This window comes from Xenopus laevis, chromosome 2L (assembly GCF_017654675.1).
Source record: "Xenopus laevis strain J_2021 chromosome 2L, Xenopus_laevis_v10.1, whole genome shotgun sequence".
NCBI classification, from domain to species: Eukaryota; Metazoa; Chordata; class Amphibia; order Anura; family Pipidae; genus Xenopus; species Xenopus laevis.
In genome coordinates, this window is record NC_054373.1 from 187584618 (window position 1) to 187607698 (window position 23081).

The window sequence follows — 23081 nt, forward strand, 5'->3', positions numbered from 1 at the left end:
GGAGGTTGGGTGGATGAGAGGAAGGGAAGATGGGCAGGGGGGAATTAGGATGCATGGGCTAAAGGGAGGGAGGAGTATGGGTGGTTGGGTTGGCAAGAGGGAGGGAGGAAGAAAAGCTGGGTGAGAGGGAGGGAACGAGGAAGGCTGGGTAAGAGGGAGGGAAGAAGGAAGGCTGGGTGAGAGGTAAGGTTAAAGTATGAGCCAGGCCCTTCTGAAGTTGTTTTGCTGGGTGCCCGTCATGGTCTAGTTATGCCACTGATGGGGATGGCTACAGATTTCTGTGCTCCACATCATAGACAACTGCATCAATTTGAAGAGAGTGGAGGGGAGAATGCAAGAAAACCACCAGTTTGCACATTTGTACCCTGCGTTCCAGTTGGTAAATTAACCATTATGGATAAAGTCGTTAGTTGCTTCTAGCTCGTATGGTATATTTGCTTTATGCTGGGGATGGCTAAGTGTATGGGGGTCTGTTATCTGAGAAGCCAATATCATGTATAAATAAGTCATTCTTAATTTCATGGTTTTCTTTCAATCAACTTGTACCCTAATTGTTGTTGTTTCAAAGCAAGAAAATGTCATTTTTCACTAAGCACGGAACTGTATTTGCCATGAACAGATGTAAGGTGCGCGCCGTTGTGTTCCGACATTCCTTGAAACATTCGCTCAGCAGATGGGCGTGTTCGTCGCACATATTAAACTAATTTTTATGACATTAAACATTTGGCACCGCCGAGAATGCAGATTTATGCGGGCTCATTAAAATGCTAAACTCCGTGTTTAATTTTTCTGCAATTCTAGAAAACAAATGTCCAAATTGTGATTATGAATGTGTTTAAGAATCTGTATCGTATCAGTTGGAGTAAAGAAAACCCTGACACTGACTATTTATACACAACAGACCTACAAACAATAAAGGAATAGATGGAATTCAGTTTGGGAATATATCGCAGCAGAGCAAAGTACATACACAATAACCTCTTTACTGGGATTACTGGGAGGCAACCAGAGAACTGGGAGCTGGTTTGATGGACTGACACTCCAGCCAAGGGCAACAGAAGCCACCGGGCGTTGTCCTTATAATGTTCCTAGAGATCTTTTGCAGTTTGAAATGAAATGTCAGCTTTGGAGACATTCAAGTCCTGCAGCGGGTCGGGTACCTGCAGGTTACCTGCAAAAAAAATGGGTACCCTGTGGACTGATTGTAGGATTTTAGGTTGTGGGTATAGATGCGGGTCTGCAGGATTCGGGTCTGATCTAAATTTCTTAACTTATGTTATATTGTCTATATTTTACTCCTTTTAAAATTTTACAAAACGTGTTTCTGTCCCCTCCCACTTTTTATGTCACTTCCGGTTGGCAGCAACATCATTTCCTGCTTAATGGTGGTCGGCGGGTTGCGGATAAGGCAGTTGTGGGTCCAGGTTGAGTAGCTGATCAAAGTGGGTAAATATGCGGGTTGCAGGTCGGGTTGCGGGCTACGGGTTGTGGATTCGGGTCAGTCCGGGTCTTATAAACTGGTTCCACAAAGGACTTTAATTCAGGGTATTGTGCCAATATTTAAGCCCCAATGAAGCCAAAGTTAAAGTCTAAGGCAGACTCTGTGCTATAGGCTGCAACACATTCATCCTACTGATTTCTAGCTTTGCCATATATATCTCACTGAGTAGCAAGTGTTCTTTTTGGGACATCCAGGAGCAGCATTCCTTTCATTTTGTCATCTGCTGCAGCCTTGTTGTTGATATTCCAAAACTATGTACAAAGCTATGTACAAACAACCAAGGTTGCCTTTGCTCTAGTCCAATTAACAGTCTCAACCATTGCTCATAGGATTTGTGCGTTGACAGTTTTACAGTGGAGCATCTTCTCATGAAACATCTATGGACATGTCTTCTCAGTATTGAGGTTCACCAGGAAGGCAGTTGTGAAGTAGAATTAGTACTCACATTCAGAGAGAGATTGCAGCAGTAAAACTGTTGTAGTTAATATGAGCTACTGTGCAATCTGAGACCTTCTACAGACCCTTTCATCCCTAGATCCCTAGTTCACAGCAACTACATGTCCTTCTGCTGCAATCTCTACCTGGGAGCACTATTTCTACTTAACGATTGTCTTCTTGGTGCGTATTTGTGAGGAGAACCTCAATACTGAGGAGACGCATCCATTTCTATGAGTTGATACTCCACTGTAAAATTGTGGACACAAAATCCTGCATGTGATGGCTGATGCAGTTTGGTGGACTTGATTAAATAAAGAACAAGGGCAACCTTGGTCTGTTGGTATATGGCAAAAGAATTATATTTTATCCAGGGAGTGTTATGGGAGGGCATACCAGTGTTACCAACATAGCGCTCTGCAAGTAGAAGTGCAGTTAACTGGCATAAATACAAGACCAACACTGCAGAACCATTATTTGGGATATTGTTTGTTGTGGGCTAGTAGGGTTGTTTTTAAATTTTAGGCACCCTTCAACAAAAGACTCTTATTTCAGAGGATGAGGTCAAAATGGGCTTGGGTTATGGTAACTGTGAATCTATGCACACATGGGACTTTGATTGCTTTTCCTTGGAAAACTAGAGTTTTTTGTGTTTTTTACACTTAGGGGCAGATTTATGAATTTATTTTGAAATTTTAATGTTTGAGTATCGAATATTGAAGTCGAAGGATTTATCGCTATTTGTTCGATCGAACAATTAAATCCTTCGAATCGAACGATTCGAAGGATTTTAATCCGTCGATTGAACGATTTTCCTTCGATCAGAAATTGGCTAGAAAGCCTATGGGGACCTACCTAACATTGATGCTCGGTAGGTTTTATGTGGCGAAGTAGGTGGTCGAAGTTTTTTTTAAAGAGACAGTACTTCGACTATCGAATGGTTGAATAGTCGAACGATTTTTAGTTCGAATCTTCGATTCGAAGTCGTAGTCGAAGTAGCCAATTCAATGGACGAAATAGCCCAAAAAATATTTTTATTCTATTCCTTCACTCGAGCCAAGTAAATGGGCCCCTTAGGAGCCCATTTACTTAGTTCGAGTGAAGGAATAGAGGAAAAAAATTTCGAATTTCGAATGTTTTTTTTTTGGCTACTTCGACCATTGAATGGGCTACTTCGACCTTCGACTATGACCTTTGACTTCGGATCGAATGATTCGAACTAAAAATTGTTCGACTATCCGACCATTCGAAGTACCGTCTCTTTAAAAAATTCTTTGACCCCCTAGTTCGCCACCTAAAACCTACCGAGGCCAATGTTAGCCTATGGGGAAGCTCCCCATAGGCTTCCTAACAATTTTCTGATCGAAGGATAATCCTTCGATCGATGGATTAAAATCCTTCGAATCATTCGATTCGAAGGATTTAATCGTTCGATCGAACAATTATTCCTTCGATCGTTTGATCGTAGTAATAGCGCAAAATCCTTCGACTTCGATATTCGAAGTTGAAGGATTTTACTTAGACGGTCGAATATCGAGGTTTAATTAAACCTCGATATTCGACCCTAGGTAAATCTGCCCCTTAATGTTGACATTCTGGCTGTGGGTGCTTCTTTGACTTCTCTTTCATCCATGACATTGAGTAGTAACATGCATTGTCCCTGAGTTATAAGATTGTTAAAACCCCAGTGTGCACAGAGATCTGCTGATAAATGAATGTTCTGTTTCTTTGATCTTTCTTGAAGTTCTTACATATTTATTTTACCTTAATCTAAAATCCACTATATGATCAGAATTTTGTTTCTGCTGAAATGTAAATATCTGCCAGCATTCCGACAGAATTCCCTGCTGCATATTTGCTCTGAACAGTTTTATTATGTGTTTGCTAAGTTATTAGCTCAATACGCCAGACAACTATTAGTCATTCCCATGGCAGCTTGTCATAATGGTGGGGACTGTCTGAGTAACTGTCATAGTAACTGCAAGTCACACAAGTTTCCATGCCCTGGGCAGAAGGACTGGGATAGTGTTTGATATCAAACAACTGCAGGTTGGTTAGTAATGTTCCAAAGATGACCATGCATGTGGTAGTATGATGGACCAATTCATTTGTGAATCAAAAATATCAACCAATGGGAAGAGGCATTGGTCATTACAGAGCAGGACAAAAAGAAAGTAGGATTAAAAGTGGAAGTGAATAAGATGGAAATATGTCCCTTGGTCTTTTGCTCCAACTTTTCATTTGTGTCACTATGGAAGAGTGGGCAGTGTGTGTGGCCAACATTCCCAAAGCTCCAAGTGTAGTGGAAGCCACAATGCCTGCCTAGAAAAAAAAATGAAAGAATCCCAAAGGCCAAAAAACCCTTCTCCAAAGTAATAATCATGATTCTATGGAATTATATTACCTTCCTTCTCTTTTTGTCTTCAAAGCAAAATATGATTTATGCTTTCAAAGTTGGCCACAGGGGGGTCACCATCTTGTAACTTTGTTATACATCTTTGCAAGACCAAGACTGTGCACATGCTCAGTGAGGTCTGGGCTGCTTAGGGATCGTCATACATTTTAAAAACAGCATAAGTCCAATAATATCTGCCAGAAACCGATACATTAATAATAATCAGAATATACAGACTGCACTGGGTCCTGTGTTGTCAGAAACCGATACATTAATAATAATTAGAATATACAGACTGCACTGGGTCCTGTGTTGTCATGTAATCTAATGTGGATTTTTTAGTTTTTATATTGTTTAATATAAACTTTCTCCAACTCTGCAGAACCAGTGGCTGCAGCAAAATAATCCTCCAAATAGAATCCCAGTTTATCTGTTTAAATCTGGCTCCATGATCTTTGTCCCTGCAGCTGGAGTTGGAAACAGTAAAGGGGATGTAAAGGCAAAAATAAAATCCAATACAAATCTCTACACAGTCGCCGACTGCTCTACAGGGAAACAAACAAAGCTGCTTGAGTTCTGCATGGCTGGGAAGTAAGGCGGGGGCTCCCCCTGCTGTTCATAAGTATGATTGTTTCCCTGCAGAGCAGTTAGGGACCGTCTGACAATTCCTATCCACAGCAGTAAATGAAGGGAGAATTTCACTGCATACAGTCAGGTTTCTTATAAAAACGGTACACATTATTTAATTAAAGTATATTGGAGATAGGTTTCTTTTTCATTAAAGAAAGTAAAAATTGGATTTTATTTGTTTGCCTTTACATGCCCTTTAAGGAATATTATCCCATAGGAGGATTGCACTTCCCTAATTTCTAAAGTATTTTTATCCTATATTTCTATAGGACTCCCCTTCACAAGCTTCTACAAATGCCCATCCCTTGAGAAATCATTGGAGAACCCGGTATGTTTGGAGCAAACGCTCTTGTTTACCGGCACCTATTTTATTTTTACTGTAAACTTTGCTTACAGTTTAGAAGATCATAAACATGAGAGGAAACAGATTCATCTTCCCTGGCAGAGATTTCTCACTCTGTGTTTCATGACGGAAGATACAGAGACCAAATGTTTAATTTATTATGAGAAACGCTTGACAGTGCATGAACCTGTAAAATGAGCAATTGCAATGGGAGTCACAAGCCATCGCCAAACAAGTCTGTCTGTAATTCTCTTCAAGCCAACCAGCCGTGCTTTATTCTTATTATCTTTCCTTCTCCAGAATGCTCAGGTTGGAACAGAGGAACACAAATAGGAAAAATACAGGAACAAAGAGAGAAATAGATGATCGAAAACCTGCTTGTGTTGCTGTTTTTTTTAAACTTTTTTAGAATTAGAAATTGTGTTGCTCTATTTCTCCTTCCTTTTTACGTGATTTGTGAAAAATAACAAAGCAACAAAAAATGTGAGCACAAATATATTTGAATTTTTAAAGTTCAAAATTGTAAACCTCAGGAACTAAACACTGCTGAGTTTCTTTGGAAGTCACAGTATCCGAGGATTTCAAATGTAATAAAACATTTGAGATTTTACAGACCCATGGGAAATGAATGGAATATTATGATTTAGATGACAACCAAGATTGAAAATAAAAAAATACAATTACAGAAAGAAAAGCCAAAAGTTTTGTTGGGATTGTTGTTTTTTCTCGAATTTAAAAATTAATATATTGGCCTCTAAAACCCTGAATGTCATGAAGGTTATTAAAAGACCCAAATATAAAAAGTATGAATGGAAAAAACGCTGAACAATATGCTAAGGATTAGGAAAACATCTAAAACCTCTAAAAGATTTTCAGACAATTACAAGCAAAAAGAATTCTGTAAACCTCTAAGGGGCCGATTCACAAAGGGTCGAAAATCGAGGGTTAATTAACCCTCGATATTCGACTGGGAATTAAAATCCTTCGACTTCGAATATCGAAGTCGAAGGATTTTAGCGCAAATAGAGCGATCGAACGATAAAATCCTTTGAATCGAATGATCAAAAAAACTTAGGAAAGCCTATGGGGACCTTCCCCATAGGCTAACGTTGAGTTCGGTAGCTTTTAGATGGCGAACTAGGGGGTCGAAGTTTTTTCTTAAAGAGACAGTACTTCGACTATCGAATGGTTGAATAGTCGAACGATTTTTAGTTCGAATCCTTCGATTCGAAGTCGTAGTCGAAGGTCGTAGTAGCCCATTCGATGGTCGAAGTAGCCCAAAAAACACTTCGAAATTCGAAGTTTTTTTACTTCGAATTCTTCACTCGAAGTTAGTGAATCGGCCCCTAAAAGTCTAACTGGCTAAAAAAAAGTCCAATAGGATCAGTGCAGCTCACACTGACTTCTATGGGACCTCAACTGCTTTTGGAGAAGTTTTGTATTAGTGTTTTATTTGTGATTTTTACACTTAGGGAGTTATTTATCAAAGGTCTAGTTTTTTTATAGCTCAAATGAACTCGAATGAACTCGCAACTCAAATGGTATTTTATTAAAAAAAACTTGAATAGGAAAAACCTGATTCTGAGTTTGAGTCCTGAAACCCGAAAACTCAAATTAATTCAGTTTTCGGCTGGAAAAAACTCAAATCGCTCAAATTATTCGAGTTGTTGAGCAAAAACCTCTGAAAAAAATCGAATATCATGCAGGCTGTTAACATGTTCAAATGGGCCATTGACTCCTACATGACCTTGACTTGTTTTAGATGGTGTATTTTTGGATTCAAGCTATTTCCAATAAATCTCTAAAAATTCATTTTTTTAAAATTGAAAATGTGAGTTTTGACCAAAAACTACAACTCAAAAACACAACTTGAACCTTAATAAATCTGCTCCCTAAAAAAACGAGTTTTAGAGAAATACAAAAAAACATGTTTTCCTGTAGAAAAAATAGGATATGTAAATATAAAAAATATAAATATTACAAAAAGGAAATCAGAATTTTAGTAAATTGGCCCCTTAGTATACTCTATTGAACGCCTTAGCCTAGCCCAAGACCAGAAGACTACAACATTATTCTGAAACCCACATTTTCTAAAATCCTATTACTAATTTATTTTATTAATAGGTTGCTATTTTAGTCAAATTTTGTTTATAGATCTTCGTAAACCAAAGATTCAGTCCATATTTTGCAGAATACCATTCTTGGAATGGCAGCGAATGCTAGTCCTGTAAATCCATGTTCTAGAACTGTGTCTTTACCATCACACCAGCTTGTACCAGTTTTATTCCAAATAAAATGTTACTATTTTTTTTAATATGTTGAATTCAATGGGGTTGATTTGTTTAAATGAAACATAACACTTTCCCCTGCAATTCAAGCTTTTTGCATGTTTTTCCAAATACTTTCGTGTCATTTTGAGATTAAGCAATTGGGAAAACTCTCAAAAAAGTCAAATTTTAGTAGTTAAATCCTGGCAAGCTTATGCAGAGTTGTAGATTTAAACAAAATGACTTATTTTTCTGAGAATAACTATTAGAACATGATCAAGGATCTTTTTTTGTAATTTAACAGAATTAAGGTTTTTTCCTGGTACCAGTTATTTAGTTTGAGTTCATTCAAGTTTATTCTAACATAAAAAAAATTGAAAATTAGAATTCTCAAAATCTGCTTTCCTGAGTGCAAATAAAAATCTTAGTTTGTAGAGGGATTTGTCATCTGGAGTGGCCAACAGACTCTTAAAAATGCCCCCATCAAAATCAATGCTTTCTTCCAGCTGGTGCTTTGTAAAAGCAATTTAGAGAGATTTCCTTTTAAAATATTCTCAGATGACAATTCATAAATAGGCAAAAATAGGCAATAACATCTTTCAGAAATCCTATCTGAATTAATTTGTGGGTGGTTACTCAATTGAATAAAATTTTAAAATCTGCTGAAGTTTCGCTCATCTCTGGTCAATATTACTTTAAGAAAAGGGAGCCTGGCACCACAAACAAGCAGGATAACAGGTGGTGTTTGGTGGCATCTTGCCCAGCAGTCGCTTCCTTCTTCCAGATGAATGCGGTGACTCACGTTGGGGAGGATCAATAAAAAGCTGCGTTTCAAGTAAATGGCCTTTCTTGTGTTAACCAAGTGCAAACTTCGATTTTATTTGCTTTGAATCTTAAATTTTATGGCCTACAAACTGCACATTTATTAAGGTTCTCCACGGCGAAATATGAACCTTCTGTGGTTCTCAGTTCAAGGTAAGCCAACCTTGGGCTTCAGGTTAAATATATACGATACTTTATCATATACAGTCTATTTAGTTCACTATTAGGCAATCACTGTGTAAAAGCAGGGAATGATTACATTAAATCTACTCATAATTTGAGCTAATTGCTACTTTATTGTCCATGTGTCCATATGTTCATTTGGGCACAAATACCGAGCTGAGAGGGAGGAATAAAAGAGATTAGAATGGCCGAGATCACTGAGCCAGAATGCATTACTGTTAGGTTTCAAGCGGTGATTCATTGGATGGATTGTGAAATTGTTTACTGATTCTTTTATCAAGAAAATTACCCAAAATATCTAGTTAAAGAGCACAATATGCGCCATTCAATCTGTGCTTAAATGGGCAACATGCCTGCATTTGGTATAAGCCCAAGAAATAAGGCTGGTGAAAGAAAAACATACTCATGTGCTATTTATTTGTTATCATGAACATCGATGGAGGGGGATTAAGTGTTTAGGAAGGTTAAGTAAAGACAGTTTCTACAAAGGTTCATTTGTAGTATTTCAGGGCCAATTCCATATATAATACCCAAGAAAACATGGCAAGATAAATTCAGTGGAAATATACTGTACCTCCTAGAACACATTGTAGGATAAATGTACTCCCAGCTTCATGTATAATGCCTGAGAACACGTGACAAGAGATATATGGAATAAATTCTATGATTAATACCATAGAACACACAGCAGGATTATTAAAGGTTCAATTTTATTTATAATATCTCAGAACACATAGCAGGGCAAACACAGTGCCAACTCCATATATAATGCCCCCAGAACACAAAGCAGATAAATACAGTTTCAATTCCATGTATAATACCCCAGAACACAAAGCAGATACATACAGTGTCAATTCCATGTATAATACCCCAGAACACAAAGCAGATACATACAGTGTCAATTCCATGTATAATACCCCAGAACACACAGCAGATAAATACAGTGTCAATTCCATGTATAATACCCCAGAACACACAGCAGATAAATACAGGGCCAATTCCATGTATAATACCCCAGAACACAACAGCAGATAAATACAGTGCCAATATCCATGTATAATACCCCAGAACACACAGCAGATAAATACAGTGCCCAATTCCATGTATAATACCCAGAAACCCACAGCAAGATAATACAGGGCCAATTCCATGTATAATACCCCAGAACACACAGCAGATAAATACAGTGCCAATTCCATGTATAATACCCCAGAACACACAGCAGATAAATACAGTGCCATTCCATGTATAATACCCCCAGAACACACAGCCAGATCAAATACAGTGGTCAATTTCCATGTAGAATTACCCCAGAAACACAAAGCAGATTAAATACAGTGTCAATCCATGTATAATACCCAAAAGGATACATACGTGTCAATTCCCCATGTATAATACCCAGAACACAAAAGCAGATACATACAGTGTCAATTCCATGTATAATACCCCAGAAACACAAGCAGATACATACAGTTGTCAATTCCATGTATAATACCCCAGAACACAAAAGCAGATACATACAGTGTCATTCCATGTATAATACCCAGAACACCAAAGCAGATACATACAGTGTCAATTCCATGTATAATACCCCAGAACACAAAGCAGATACATACAGTGTCAATTCCATGTATAATACCCCAGAACACAAAGCAGATACATACAGTGTCAATTCCATGTATAATACCCCAGAACACACAACAGATAAATACAGGGCCAATTCCATGTATAATACCCCAGAACAACACAGCAGATAAATACAGTGCCAATTCCATGTATAATACCCAGAACACACAAGCAGATTAAATACAGTGTCCAATTCCATGTATAATACCCCAGAACACACAGCAGGATAAATACAGTGCCAATTCCATGATAATACCGCCAGAATACACACAGCACGATAATACAGTGGTCAATTCATGTATATTACCCCCAGAACACACAGCAGATAAATACAGTGCCAATTCCATGTATTAATACCCCAGAACACACACAGCAGATAAATACAGTGCCAATTCTCTCGGAGGTGCAGATACTGATCCAAAACCAGAACACAGCAGCAGATATACAGTGCCAATTCCATGTATAATACCCCAGAACACACAGCAGGATAAATACAGGGGCCAATTCCATGTGGTATATAACACGCACCAGAATCTATGTTTAGTTATTATGATACAGTGCCCTTTAAGTAGATAAGCCCCAGAACATCACAGACAGATAAATACAGAGCGTCAATTGATCGTTATGATATAATACCGGGAGAGACAAGGACCGAGGAGGAGGACCAGATAATATGTTGACTAGTCCCAAGGTATATTGGAATAGTTCCCCAGAAGGCAACAGCAGATAATACAGTGTCAATTCATGGTATAATACCGCAGTAAAACACACAGCAGATAAATACAGTGCCCAATTCCATGTATAATACCGGCAGAACACACAGCAGGATAAATACAGGGCCAGTTCCATGTATAATACCCCAGAACACACTAAGCAGATATACAGTGCCAATTCCATGTATACATACCTGCCAGAACACACAGCAGGATTAAATACAGGGCCAACATTTCCATGTATAATTACCCCAGAACACACAGCAGTTAAATAACAGTGCAATTCCATGTATAATACCCCAGACCACACGCAGGATAAATACAGGGCCAATTCCATGTATAATAACCCCAGAACACACAGCAGATATACCGTGCCAATTCCATGTATAATACCCCAGAAACGCAACAGCAGGATAAATACAGGGCCAATTCCATATATAATACCCCAGAACCCACAGCAGATAAATACAGTGGCCATATATCCCCAAAATACCGCACCAGAACACAAGGATAATACAGGGCCAAGTTCCATGTATCATATACACCCAGAACACACAGCAGTAAATACAGGGCCAATTCCATGTATAATACCACCAGAACACACAGAAAGATAAATAAGGGGCAATTCCAGGCCCCTTTACCAAAAGATAATACCAGGGACCAATATCCTGTATAATACCCCAGAACACACAGCAGCATAAATACAGGGGCCAATTCCATGTATATACCCCCAGGTAACACACCATTCAGTATAAATACAGTGTCAATTCCTGTATAAATACCCCCAGAACACAAAGCAGATAAATACAGTGTCAATTCCATGTATAATAACCCCAGACACACACATCAGAATAAATACAGGGCCAATCCATGTTAATACCCCAGAACACACAGGCCAGGATAAATACAGGCCAATTCCATGGTATAATACCCCAGAACACACAGCAGATAAATACAGTGCCCAATTTCCATGTATAATTACCCTAGAACACACGAGCAGGATAACATACCAGTGGCCAATTCCATGTATAATACCCCAGGAACACACAGCAGATAAATACAGGGCCAATCCATGTATAATACCCCAGAACACACAGCAGATAAATACAGTGCCAATTCCATGTATAATACCGCAGAACAACAGCAGATAAATACAGTGCCAATTCCATGTATAATACCCCAGAACACACAGCAGATAAATACAGTGCCAAATTCCATGTATAATACCCAGAACACACAGCAGATAAATACAGGGCCAATTCCATGTATAATACCCCAGAACACACAGCAGGATAAATACAGTGCCAATTCCATGTATAATACCCCAGAACACACAGGCAGATAAATACAGGGCCAATTCCATGTATATACCCAGAACACACAGCAGATAAATACAGGGCCAATTCCATGTATAATACCCCAGAACACACAGCAGATAAATACAGTGCCAATTCCATGTATAATACCCAGAACACACAGCAGATAAATACAGGGGCCAATTCCATGTATAATACCCCAGAACACACAGCAGATAAATACAGTGTCAATTCCATGTATAATACCCCAGAACACAAAGCAGATAAATACAGGGCCAATTCCATGTATAATACCCCAGAACATACAGCAGATAAATACAGTGCCAATTCCATGTATAATACCCCAGAACACAAAGCAGATAAATACAGTGTCAATTCCATGTATAATACCCCAGAACACAAAGCAGATAAATACAGTGTCAATTCCATGTATAATACCCCAGAACACACAGCAGATAAATACAGGGCCAATTCCATATATAATACCCCAGAACATACAGCAGATAAATACAGTGTCAATTCCATGTATAATACCCCAGAACACACAGCAGATAAATACAGGGCCAATTCCATGTATAATACCCCAGAACCACACAGCAGATAAATACAGGGCCCAATTCCATGTATAATACCCCAGAACACACAGCAGATAAATACAGTGCCAATTCCATGTATAAATACCCCAGAACACACAGCAGGATAAATACAGGGGCCAATTCCATATATAATACCCCAGAACACAAGCAGATAAATAACAGGACCAATTCCATGTATAATACCCCAGAACACACAGCAGATAAATACAGGACCAATTCCATGTATATACCCCAGAACACACAGCAGATAAATTACAGGACCAATTCCATGTATAATACCCCAGAACACACAGCAGATAATACAGGACCCAATTCCATGTATAATACCCCAGAACACACAGCAGATAAATACCAGCGGCCAATTCCATGTATAATACCCCAGAACACACAGCAGATAAATACAGGACCAATTCCATGTATAATACCCCAGAACACACAGCAGATAAATACAGGACCAATTCCATGTATAATACCCCAGAACTCACAGCAGATAAATACAGGACCAATTCCATGTATAATACCCCAGAACACACAGCAGATAAATACAGGGCCAATTCCATGTATAATACCCCAGAACACACAGCAGATAAATACAGGTGTCAATTCCATGTATAATACCCCAGAACACACAGCAGATAAATACAGTGTCAATTCCATGTATAATACCCCAGAACACACAGCAGATAAATACAGTGTCAATTCCATGTATAATACCCCAGAACACAAAGCAGATAAATACAGTGTCAATTCCATGTATAATACCCCAGAACACACAGCAGATAAATACAGGGCCAATTCCATATATAATACCCCAGAACATACAGCAGATAAATACAGTGTCAATTCCATGTATAATACCCCAGAACACACAGCAGATAAATACAGGACCAATTCCATGTATAATACCCCAGAACACACAGCAGATAAATACAGTGCCAATTCCATGTATAATACCCCAGAACACACAGCAGGATAAATACAGGGCCAATTCCATATATAATACCCCAGAACACACAGCAGATAAATACAGGACCAATTCCATGTATAATACCCCAGAACACACAGCAGATAAATACAGGACCAATTCCATGTATAATACCCCAGAACACACAGCAGATAAATACAGGACCAATTCCATGTATAATACCCCAGAACACACAGCAGATAAATACAGTGCCAATTCCATGTATAATACCCCAGAACACACAGCAGATAAATACAGTGCCAATTCCATGTATAATACCCCAGAACACACAGCAGATAAATACAGGGCCAATTCCATGTATAATACCCCAGAACACACAGCAGGATAAATACAGGGCCAATTCCATGTATAATACCCCAGAACACACAGCAGATAAATACAGTGCCAATTCCATGTATAATACCCCAGAACACACAGCAGGATAAATACAGGGCCAATTCCATGTATAATACCCCAGAACACACAGCAGATAAATACAGGGCCAATTCCATGTATAATACCCCAGAACACACAGCAGATAAATACAGTGGCAATTCCATGTATAATACCCCAGAACACACAGCAGATAAATACAGTGCCAATTCCATGTATAATACCCCAGAACACACAGCAGGATAAATACAGGGCCAATTCCATGTATAATACCCCAGAACACACAGCAGATAAATACAGGGCCAATTCCATGTATAATACCCCAGAACACACAGCAGATAAATACAGTGCCAATTCCATGTATAATACCCCAGAACACACAGCAGATAAATACAGTGCCAATTCCATGTATAATACCCCAGAACCCCACAGCAGATAAATACCAGGGCCCAGATTCCATGTATAATACCCCAGAACACACAGCAGATAAATATCAGTGCCAATTCCATGTATAATACCCCAGAACCCACAGCAGATAAATACAGTGCCGAATTCCATGTATAATACCCCAGAACACACAGGCAGATAAATACAGTGCCTAATTCCATGTATAATACCCCAGAACACACAGGCAGATAAATACAGTGCCTAATTCCGATGTATAAGTACCCCAGAACCCACAGGCAGGATAAATACAGGGCCAATTCCATGATAATACCCCAGAACACACAGCAGATAAATACAGGGGCCAATTCCATTGTTTAATACCCCCAGAACACACAGCACATAAACCAAGCTGCTGGTAGCCATGGGGGCAGGCCATTCAAGGCACAGGATACACAGTAGATAACAGATAAGTACTACTATAGTTTATATAAACAAGATGCTGTGTAGCCCATGGGGACAGCCATTCAGCACATGGATACACAGTAGATAACAGATAAGTACTACTATAGTTATATAAACAATGCGTGCTGTGTTAGCCATGGGGGCAGCCATTCAAAGCACAGGATACACAGTAGATAACAGGTAAGTACTACTATAGTTTATATAAACAAGCTGCTGTGTAGCCATGGGGCAGCCATTCAAGCACAGGATACACAGTAGATAACAGAATAAGTACTACTATAGTTTATATAAACAAGCTGCTGTGTAGCCATGGGGGCAGCCATTTAAGCACAGGATACACAGTAGATAACAGATAAGTACTACTATAGTTTATATAAACAAGCTGCTGTGTAGCCATGGGGGCAGCCATTCAAGCACAGGATACACAGTAGATAACAGATAAGTACTACTATAGTTTATATAAACAAGCTGCTGTGTAGCCATGGGGGCAGCCATTCAAGCACAGGATACACAGTAGATAACAGATAAGTACTACTATAGTTTATAGAAACAAGCTGCTGTGTAGCCATGGGGGCAGCCATTCAAGCACAGGATACACAGTAGATAACAGATAAGTTCTGTAGAATCCCAGAACTACAGAGCTTATCTATTATCTGCTGCATATCCTGTTCCTTTTTCAGCTTTAAATGGCTCCCCTCACTTTAGTTGTGTTTCTGAAGCAAACACACGCGTTTGACCAGTGAATGGCAACAGTACATTATATTGTCATTCTTTAAGGCACTTTTATTTTTTGGTTTTACTTTTCCTTTAATGAGATAACGCAGAATATGGCTGTATATTGCCCCCTGCTTATGTCTGTATGTTTTTGCAATTAAAACTTTAAAGCCTGTTTTCTATTGAATCGCCCTCATTTATTTCAAGGATATATTTACAAATAGTGGGCTATTTCTTTTGCAAATTGGTGTTAATTGCTTTCCTAGCATTTTGGATCAGCCAAGGTGATAACCTCGTGTGAAATTAAATTAGCTAATGACTCATTTGGATGCTTTTTAATTGTCTTATTTGTGCTGCACTGAATAATGTATTTTACTCCTTGATAATATCAGTGTTAAACCGCAGCAACATTGTGATGCCTTATTTATTGCTGCTCACAAAGAAAAGCAAATTCCTTCATCCCAATCATCTTCTTTTGTAAAAAAAAAACAGCCAGAATATTATAAAAAAAAAACAAATTTTTTCAATCCATTATTTACACCTGGACTGAGTAGGTTTTATGTTCTCAAACTGTAAAGGTGGCCATACACGAGAGATCCGCTCGTTTAGTGATGTCGCCAAACGAGCGGATCTCTCCCCGATATGTCCACCTTGAGGTGGGCCCAATGATCAGATCCTAACGGTGGCTTTACGGGCGGTTGGATCGCGGGACCAAATCTGTACTTTCCGATGGGATCTGATCCGATCCCATCCGACTTTCGGCCAGATCTCGATCGGGGAAGCCCGTCAGGGGGCCCCATACACGGGCCAATAAACTGCCGGCTGCTTTTATCAGCCCGTGTATGGCCACCTTAAGACGGGTTTACCCTGGGGAAGACATATTGTAGTTGTCCGGGTGGGGCAGCAGAATGGAGACAAAGACTGGGAGGCCCATTTATTAAAGGTTGAATTTTAGTGGTATTAGAGGTTTCTGAAACCACAATTAAACACTATTTCTGTAAAAATAATTATCATCTGCATTTGATACAGTTGACACTCTCTCCTGATGCAGATTCTCTATTCGCTTGGCATCCGTAACCAGGCTGCATCTTGGCTCTCTTCTTACCTCTCTCACCGATCATTCACTGGGGGTCATTTATCAACACTGGGCAAATTTGCACATGGGCAGTAACCCATGGCAACCAATAAAATTGCTGCATTTGTTGTTCTACTTGCAGCTGGCTTCAAAAAGCTGATTGGTTGCTATAGGTAACTGCCCATGGGCAAATTTGCCCAGTGTTGATAAATGAGCTCCACTGTCTCCTATGATAATAAAACCTCATCTCCAGTTCCACTTAATGTGGGGGTGCCGCAAGGCTCTGTACTTGGTCCGTTGTTGTTCTCCCTGTACACTCTGTCTTTGGGAGATCTCATCCATTCATTTGGCTTTAATTATCATCTGTATTCTGATGTACCCAAATATATTTAGTCAAATACAAGAGTCCTCTGCACTCAACCCATTATCAATATATTTAAGAAAGAGACAGTTTGTGCTACTGCTACTGAAAAATGCCTTACCCTTTAAACAAAACAGGGATTGTTTGTCCATATATTGCAATATATTTAAGCTGAACAACTACGTCACAGTCATCCCATATCTGGCCAGTCCTACGCTTAATTTTATCTGATTCATTAAGAATTCTATTGCTTCATTATACATTTTACACAGGGACTAAGTTTTACCTGCAACTTACTCGCTGCTTTCAAAGTAAAACTCCCAAACTTAAATATATTGCAATATATGGACAAACAATCCCTGTTTTGTTTAAAGGGTAAGGCATTTTTCAGTAGCAGTAGCACAAAATGTCTCTGTCTTAAATATATTGATAATGGGTTGAGTGCAGAGGACTCTTGTATTTGTCTATATGTATTTTGTGGTCACCGCCTCATTGCACCCCCGCCTGATGGTTTTAAAAAATAGTGGTGAGCACAACTTTCCCAAATATATTTATCCACCCCTTCATTAACAGCTGAAACAGAGGCTCAGATCTCTAACTGCCTCCTGGTTATCTCAAATTGGATGAACCAGCGCCACCTCAAACTCAACCCAACACTGAACTTATCATCTTTGCACCTAAGCCTGGTCCTACTCCCCTATTTACTATCTCTATTGATGGCTCATTAACCTGTCAACTCAGCTCACTGTCTGGGGGGAATCTTTGTCTCCTCTCTCTCCTTCTCTGATCATATTAACACCACTGTCAAAACCTGTCACTTTTTCTTACACAATATTGCCAAAATCCATACAGCCAAAAGACACTCATGCATGCTCTCATCCTATCCCGACTAGATTACTGTAACCTTCTACTAACTGGCCTCCCTAACTGCCATCTCTCCCCTCTACAGTCTGTATTAAACACTGCTGCCAGAATTCTCCTCCTCTCATCCAAAGGGTACAGGCCCCTCGGCTGCTGAAGTCCTTATCATGGCTTCCTATAAAACAAAGAATAACTTATAAACTCCTCCTCATAACCTTCCCTTCATTCCTCTGCATCTCACTACATCTCATCTCTTGTCTCTCTATATGTTCCTGCCCGAAACCTCCGCTCCTCTCAGAGCAACCGCTTGGTTGTACCCCCCACTACTACTGCTGTTTCCCGTATCAAACCCTTCTCTCTTGCGACTCCTTATATTTGGAATATCATTCCTGAATCTCTCAGGAGAGAATCCTCCTTCAATGTTAAAACAAAACTCAAAGACTCCCTCTGGGAGCACCTGGATAACAGCTGAACTGGCACTTATATAACAGTGTAACAAACTGTAACTCACAGCACCTTAATACCCCTCTGAATTGTGTCTGTATGTTACCCTCCCATTTAGACTGTAAGCTCTACGGGGTAGGGTCCTCTAGCCTTTTGTTTCCTTGACACTGAGCACTTAATCTGTATTGTAATTATATTTTATATTTATGTGAATTGTATTTCTAATAATGCACTTATTGTTACTTTTTATTCCAATGACCCCTTGTTTGTTACTACTAATTTATTGTTTTGTTGTACAGTGCTTTGCCCTCGAGGAGCACTTTACAAATAAAACTATACATACATACATAGAAATAGAAATGAATACCGAATGATCTAAAAAAATAGGTTTATCTCTAAAACCTGTTAAAATGTTTTTCAGACAATTACAAGCAAAAAAAATCCAAAATCCAAATTGCTTAAAAAAAATTTTTCATGGGTTTTACTCTTAATAAGCTGATGTTTTAGAGAAAACCCACACATTTTTGAGATTCATGAAAATTATAGAAATTAAAATTTTAGTAAATCGATCCATTAGATTCCAGATTTGTACAATCATGTTCTCTGCTTTAGGTTTTTTGGCACCAAATAGGGATTTACCCCCCAGACTGCAAAGAGTGCTGTTTGGGCTCCAGCCATTTGGGTTGTGTCATCCAATATGGCGGTGTCTAGTGGTCCAAAGTGATGTGACCCACATGTTATGCTCCGTGTCCCAGGACACTAGGGAGTGGGACTATAAGAGAGAGAAGAGGCCCCAGCAGCCAATCATAGATAGGAACACCTTTACATTTTAGTTGCCTTGTCCTTTAAGTACAACCTATGCAATGTCAATAAATGTCAATAAATTTCATAGTGTTGTTCTTTCCTTCTCAAAGACTTTTTGAACAGACAGGATCCCCCATAAAATGGAGTTTGCAGATGATTTGGGTTAAATCCTGCTACTAATACTTCCCTGTATGCAGAGCAAGAGGCAAACCCAGAGAGCAAAGTGCGCACTTTGCCAGATAATAAGAATTCCTGATGCACTTACATTAGTCGCCTTGTACATCCCCGTGAATACTAATGGCGCTATAAACAGCGTGGGATATTCAGATGGATATTGAAGTGCCGGAGAGCATTAACATCACTGGCAAGAACCATAGAACTATAGTTTTATTTTTTAAAAAGTTCCTTTAGTATGTTAGACTGGAAATGCCCATGGCTTAGAGGAAGCAAAATTGTAATTTTTTTCTATTGGTCACAAGTTCCTTCTACTGCTTCAGATATTTCACCTCAAGGATTACATAGTAACATAGTAAGTTAGGTTGAAAAAAGACACACGTCCATCAAGTCCAACCTTTTTACTTTTTTTTTACACCTGCCTATCTGCCAGTTGATCCAGAGGAAGGCAAAACCCCAATCAAAAGTCTCTCCTATTTGCTGGGAGGAGCTACTGGTGAATAAAGCATCCGACCCTTCCTTGTACCTATCTAATGTATCAGCCTGTACCCCTGATTCACTTCCCAGCTCTCCCTGTAACACCCCTTTCCCCCCTCTAATCTCATTGGCTCCCTCCTGTCTGCTGGGAGGAGCTACTGGTGAATAAAGCATCTAACCCTTCCTTGTACCTATCTAATGTATCAGCCTGTACCACTGATTCACTTCCCAGCTCTCCCTGTAACACCCCTTTCCCTCCTCTAATCTCATTGGCTCCCTCCTGTCTGCTGGGAGGAGCTACTGGTGAATAAAGCATCCGACCCTTCCTTGTACCTATCTAATGTATCAGTCTGTACCACTGATTCACTTCCCAGCTCTCCCTGTAACACCCCTTTCCCTCCTCTAATCTCATTGGCTCCCTCCTGTCTGCTGGGAGGAGCTATTGGTGCATAAAGCATCCGACCCTTCCTTGTACCTATCTAATGTATCAGCCTGTACCACTGATTCACTTCCCAGCTCTCCCTGTAACACCCCTTTCCCTCCTCTAATCTCATTGGCTCCCTCCTGTCTGCTGGGAGGAGCTACTGGTGAATAAAGCATCCGACCCTTCCTTGTACCTATCTAATGTATCAGCCTGTACCACTGATTCACTTCCCAGCTCTCCCTGTAACACCCCTTTCCCTCCTCTAATCTCATTGGCTCCCTCCTGTCTGCTGGGAGGAGCTACTGGTGAATAAAGCATCCGACCTTCCTTATACCTATCTAATGTATCAGCCTGTACCCCTGATTCACTTCCCAGCTCTCCCTGTAACACCCCTTTCCCTCCTCTAATCTCATTGGCTCCCTCCTGTCTGCTGGGAGGAGCTACTGGTGAATAAAGCATCCGACCCTTCCTTGTACCTATCTAATGTATCAGCCTGTACCACTGATTCAGGGAGACAATTCCACATCTTCACAGCTCTCACTGTAACAAACCCCTTCCCAATATTTAGGTGGAACCTCTTTTCTTCTAATCGGAATGGGTGACCTTGTGTCAGCTGGAAAGACCTACTGGTAAATAAATCATTAGAGAGATTATTATATGATCCCCTTATATATTTATACATAGTCATCATATCACCCCTTAAGCGCCTCTTCTCCAGAGTGAACATCCCCAATTTGGCCAGTCTTTCCTCATAGCTAAGATTTTCCCTTTACCAGCTTAGTTGCCCTTCTCCGTACCCTCTCTTATATAATTTGCATATGCAAATTAAGGTCGGGGAGAGAAATCGCATGACTTTTTGTCACAAAACAAGGAAGTAAAAAATGTTTTCCCCTTCCCACCCCTAATTTGTGAATGCATATGCAAATTAGGATCTGGATTCGGTTTTATATTCAGCTGAATTTTTTGCAAGGGATTCGGGGGGTTCGCTTAATCCAAAAATAACATACCCTCTCCTCCACTACACTATTATTGTCACTTACAAATGGCACCTGCCAACCCAAATGATTTCTTAGGATCTCCAAGGTGGTCACATTTTCTGAGCCAATTCCCAGGGATTCACACTGAAGATCAGTAGAACTTTTTTGGCATGATTATCTTAAGTTCAACATACTTTGAGGCATTTATTCAAATTATCCCATTTTTGAATTGAGCTTAGAAGGTCTAACTAACTTATATATCATGAGAAATCACTTGGGCTAGTCATTACTCTTTATAATAACAATTAAACCAACAGGGACCCTAAAATACAAGGATTATTTAATCCATCAGGTACCTATGAGAGCTTACGTCCAAATTTGATTTGTATTTTTGGTTACTAGGGTCAGTGACCCCCAGTCAAACAGATACAGACTGTAAATAATCAGAGTTGGAAGGCCAATAACTAAAGACAGTGATTTAGAAACTATACTACAATACAATCTACATAAATTGAACCTCCCATCCCTTTAGCAGAGCAACTGGGTCTGGTATATGTCTAGGGTTTAGACTGTTCACTACAGACTATATCCATATAAGTGATTTATTCCTTTCATTGTCTCTTATGCCTTCTCTTCCAGCTTAGATATATACGTTTTATATTGGTAAAATGTTCCTTCATTTCTTTCAGCGTACGCTCGATTTGAGGCCAAAATCCATGATCTACGCGAACAGATGATGAATCACAGTATGAGTTCTGGGTCCGGCTCGCTGAGAACTAACCAGAAGCGTTCCCTCTATGTAAGGTAAGTAGCAATCATTAAGAGCATCTTGCAAGATCTTCTTCCGTTGAATAAATGGTTTGTCTTATATATTGTCTAATTCTCCCTTCATAGGAAATCATATAGTAGCCCCAAAAGCTGCCACTCTGCCTAATACTATAGCAGGGTGACGGTTACCCCAATGTTTCTATATATCTGTAACCTTGTTATGCGCTAAGGGGGCCCAGTCTGAAGGTCAGTTAGGGGGAGATTTGGGGTGAGTGCTTATTTGTACCCTGGGTACCCCTGGAACTATAGCAGGGTGACACCCCAATGTTTCTATATATCTGTAACCTTGTTATGAGCTAAGGGGGCCTAGTCTGAAGGTCAGTTAGGGGGAGATTTGGGGTGAGTGTTTATTTGTGCCCTGGGTACCCCTGGAACTATAGCAGGGTGATTGTTCCCCAATGTTTCTATATATCTGTAACCTTGTTATGCGCTAAGGGGGCCCAGTCTGAAGGCCAGTTAGGGGGGAGATTTGGGGTGAGTGTTTATTTGTACCCTGGGTACCCCTGGAACTATAGCAGGGTGACGGTTACCCCAATGTTTCTATATATCTGTAACCTTGTTATGCGCTAAGGGGGCCCAGTCTGCAGGCCAGTTAGGGGGAGATTTGGGGTGAGTGCTTATTTGTACCCTGGGTACCCCTGGAACTATAGCAGGGTGACACTCCAATGTTTCTATATATCTGTAACCTTGTTATGAGCTAAGGGGGCTCAGTCTGAAGGTCAGTTAGGGGGAGATTTGGGGTAAGTGCTTATTTGTACCTTGGGTACCCCTGGAACTATAGCAGGGTGACACCCCAATGTTTCTATATATCTGTAACCTTGTTATGAGCTAAGGGGGCCCAGTCTGAAGGCCAGTTAGGGGGAGATTTGGGGTGAGTGTTTATTTGTACCCTGGGTACCCCTGGAAATA

The 23081-nt window shown here is 39.8% G+C and overlaps 1 protein-coding gene across 9 annotated transcripts in view; it reads left to right on the forward strand.

Moving 5' to 3' along the window:
• The window catches only part of LOC108707614 (disks large homolog 2), a 659829-nt gene that overhangs the window by 513180 nt on the left and 123568 nt on the right, over positions 1-23081 (forward strand). For all 9 annotated transcript variants that reach the window (XR_005965552.1, XM_041582854.1, XM_041582851.1 and 6 more), the window contains one exon: positions 22034-22148. Coding sequence is in view for 8 of the 9 variants with exons in the window: in XM_041582854.1 (XP_041438788.1) it covers positions 22034-22148 (115 nt within the window). In the remaining variant the exon portion in view is untranslated. The remainder of the gene's footprint in view (positions 1-22033; positions 22149-23081) is intronic.